Raw genomic sequence first — 3397 nt, forward strand, 5'->3', positions numbered from 1 at the left:
ATGACAAGACATGACAGTCCACAAATTTATAATTAATGTGAGTTTAATTTATTAATTTAAATTAAAAATTTAAATTAAGACGTGATTTTATATAAAAAAATTTTATTGTAATAAAAAAATTAAATGTGATTATTTATGAAAATTTTTTATTATAATAAAATTTAAATTTTAAATTCAAATTGACAAAATAAACAGGATCTAAATCTATTCATTTAGGTCATGTTCACTTCACTGATTCGAGTTTAGAATTTGAGTTTTTCTACAAACAATCACATCTAACTTTTTTGTTACAGTAAAAAACTCTCATATAAAGTCACATCTCAACTCAAATTCTAAACTTGAATCGACGAAGTGAACGTGACCTTATTCTTTTGAATAAGTGTTATCTTGTCAACATACGTATTCTCTTCCTAATTACTAAGTACACCGAAATCCTAGGATCATGTTTGGTTTACGAGTTTAAATTATGGTGATTTAATTTTTTTTTATTTGAATTGTAGAATATAAAATGTAGTCATTTAAATTAAAATTTAAACCGGTGTTTAAATGTGCAAGTAAATTGTAAGTCTGTATTCGGAATATAACCCGAATTGGTGTTTGTAAATTTGAACGTTAGGAAAAAATTATTTTAGCTTTTTCCTATGCTAAAAGTTGGTTAGCTAGCTTTTACCTAATTTTGTTTTCTCTTTTTCTTTTATTCCATCAACAAAAAATCTCAACCTTAGATTTTCAACCATGTCAGTTGATCTTGACCATTCAATTTGAAAAGTAAGATTCCCTACCTATCTTAATATGCTTAGTAGACTATTATAGTAGTGTAAATTATATCTGATAATGTTTTACATAGTCAAATTGACTATCTTTTAGGCAATTTGAATCCCACTTTAGATTTTTAGGCCTCGTTTATTTTACCGATTTGAATTTTCAGTTTTAAATTTTTACAATAAAAAATTTTTAGAAAATGTCACATCTAACTTTTTCTGCTACAGTAAAAAACTCTCAAAAAATATCACGTCTCAACTCGAATTGAAAACTCAAATCTACGAAGTGAACGAGACTTTAGTATTTCTATTTTCTTTACATGATTTAAATTATCAGTACAGGTGAATCAACTCTATTAATTAATATCCGTCAATGGAAAGCATTGAAAGCCAGAGTCGAGCTAAAATTCGTAATCTCTAACCCTACACAAATTGGGAGTCAATTAACGTCTGTTTGGTTGCATACTTGAGTGTTTTATTGTTGTTAAAATATGGGTGTAGGTTCAAGCATAAAAATGTACCATTTTATTTAGCAAATGTAAATATCCAAATTCACCTTTTAATTTTGACCTTTTCTAACAAGGGAGTTTTTAATCTGATTTGTAAAATGTAAAGTACATTTCGTCTTTTCCATAAACATTAGCGTCTAAAAGTTTGCATTAGACCATCTTTAATGTAAATGTTAATATCAATTGTATATTTAACATCAATATGATATGATATGTTATTTTTATTTTTACTCTTATGCATAATTCGATTTGAAATGCTATTCTATCTTTTTTTTTTATAATCATTAAGCTTTAAAAGTTGTAAAAGTAATTTTTATTTTTAAAATAATTAGAAAATGTAAAAATTATAATGATTACATGAAAAAATAAACATTTCAACCTATAGCAATTAAATGTTAAATTTCACATATGATATACTTTATGAGAAATTTGTCACAAGTATAGCATATAGAAAACTTAACACAATAAATAGTATTGCATTGAAAGTATTTTTATTCTGAAATGTTAAATTTATAATTTGTACATCAACTATTTGAAATGCTCTTATGTAATTTTTCCTTAAATTCTCTCACCTTACCAAATGCCCATTTTTCAGAAGCCCGCATGAGTAGTCCAACTCTACCCCTAACCTTTGTTATCCAAACTCTAAAAAGCATGAATATTGTTTTACTGCTTTTGAGTTTATTTTTCTCTTGGTAAACTTTCCTTTTGTTCTGAATAACCGGAGAAAAATGCTAAAATCATTATTAGTTAACCATCAACTGTGTGCTCCAAAGTCCGCTAAATAATATAATATATATATCTCATATTTCTCAACATTTGTTTAATCGAGATCACTTTGATTCCATAATTTCCCTTGTAACTTTGTTATCTTTGTTAATACCACATTACATGTGCATGTTAGCTATAATATCTCTTAGATTATTGATTCAATATTCCTCAAAAGTTAAATGGATTATTGGTTCGATGAAGAGGTGGTATATGCATTAGATTTCACACTTTTCCGCAGTTGAAACATACATACATACATACATACATACATACACACATATATATGTATAAACATAAAATCACAGTCAACAGTATTTTGGTCAGTCAACAGTATTTTGATTACTATAATAGAGAAGTTTTTAAACAATCGTCATTGAACATACAACACTATGTACAGATCAAATGATATGTCACAGCAATCTTTCAGCAAAAATCTCTAACATCAATTATATTCTTCTATATTCACATTACAAGTTTTGAGAACTATACAGAAGCAAAGCCAACAAAGTGAGTAGAATCAGAACAAGAGAAGACACAACATAATGCAGCAGAAAAGAAAGATAGACACCCTGTTAAGTGATCTGTCAACCTGCACTTCATGCCTTCTCATCCTTGGACTGCTACTTCCAATCGGAGGAGAATAAGAGAACAAACTCGTACCCGAGCTCCCAAAAATTCTCGCAAAAACCATCTCGCCAAAAATTTCAATCGTCGGATTGATTAAGCTCGTCATCACTGCAGCCCCGAGATGAGACGGTGGCAGATTGTTTGTAACATGAGCTCCATACGGATGGGGGAAATATTGCTGGTGAAGTGACTGCGAATTGGACTGGAAATAGTTTGGATATAGAGGATGATTCTGCTGCGACGTAGAGGTCGTGGTAGAAGTTATTATAGCGTTCAACCCAGATGGAAGTGGCCTGCGTGGTATGACCAACTGGGGTTTCTTGGTATCGGAATCCGAACGGGATGTGCCACGGCCATAGAGAGGAACCAATGAAGCATGCGAGATGTTAGCCTTGCAGACAGGGCAGTTTTGCTGATCTAACTCGTCTGAGTCGCTCTGAACCTGAAGCCATTTGTAAATGCAAGGCCAGCAGTAAAGGTGACCACAGAGAGTGACCACAGGCTCATTTGCCGAGTCTAAACATATGTTGCACTCAAAGCAGCCACTTTCGTTTTCGTCAACGGTTGAGGTAGCTGACATGGATTTCCATTTCTGCTTGACAGAGACATCTCCGTTGGATTCGAAGTGTGCCTCAGGCTCAAAGAAGTTTTGCTCCATCTGTTCAACAGCTGTTAACCAAATAAGACTTCGGTACACATAGAGACACAAAACAAGGGGAGGAGGGAAAG

The 3397-nt window shown here is 31.5% G+C and overlaps 1 protein-coding gene across 2 annotated transcripts in view; it reads right to left on the reverse strand.

The window, feature by feature from the left end:
- Nucleotides 1–2355: 2355 nt before the first annotated feature.
- LOC21386472 (E3 ubiquitin-protein ligase RMA3) overlaps nucleotides 2356–3397 on the reverse strand; it is a 2831-nt gene continuing 1789 nt past the window's right edge. The window contains exon 2 of one of the 2 annotated variants that reach the window (XM_010094205.2): nucleotides 2356–3326. In XM_010094205.2, coding sequence (XP_010092507.1) covers nucleotides 2559–3326 — 768 coding nt within the window. In that variant the 3' untranslated portion in view covers nucleotides 2356–2558. Of the gene's footprint in view, nucleotides 3338–3397 lie in introns of both variants that reach the window. The other variant, XM_024163072.1, reaches the window with a different exon arrangement.

The sequence above is a fragment of the Morus notabilis genome, unplaced genomic scaffold (genome assembly GCF_000414095.1).
Source record: "Morus notabilis unplaced genomic scaffold, ASM41409v2 Scaffold339, whole genome shotgun sequence".
NCBI lineage: Eukaryota > Viridiplantae > Streptophyta > Magnoliopsida > Rosales > Moraceae > Morus > Morus notabilis.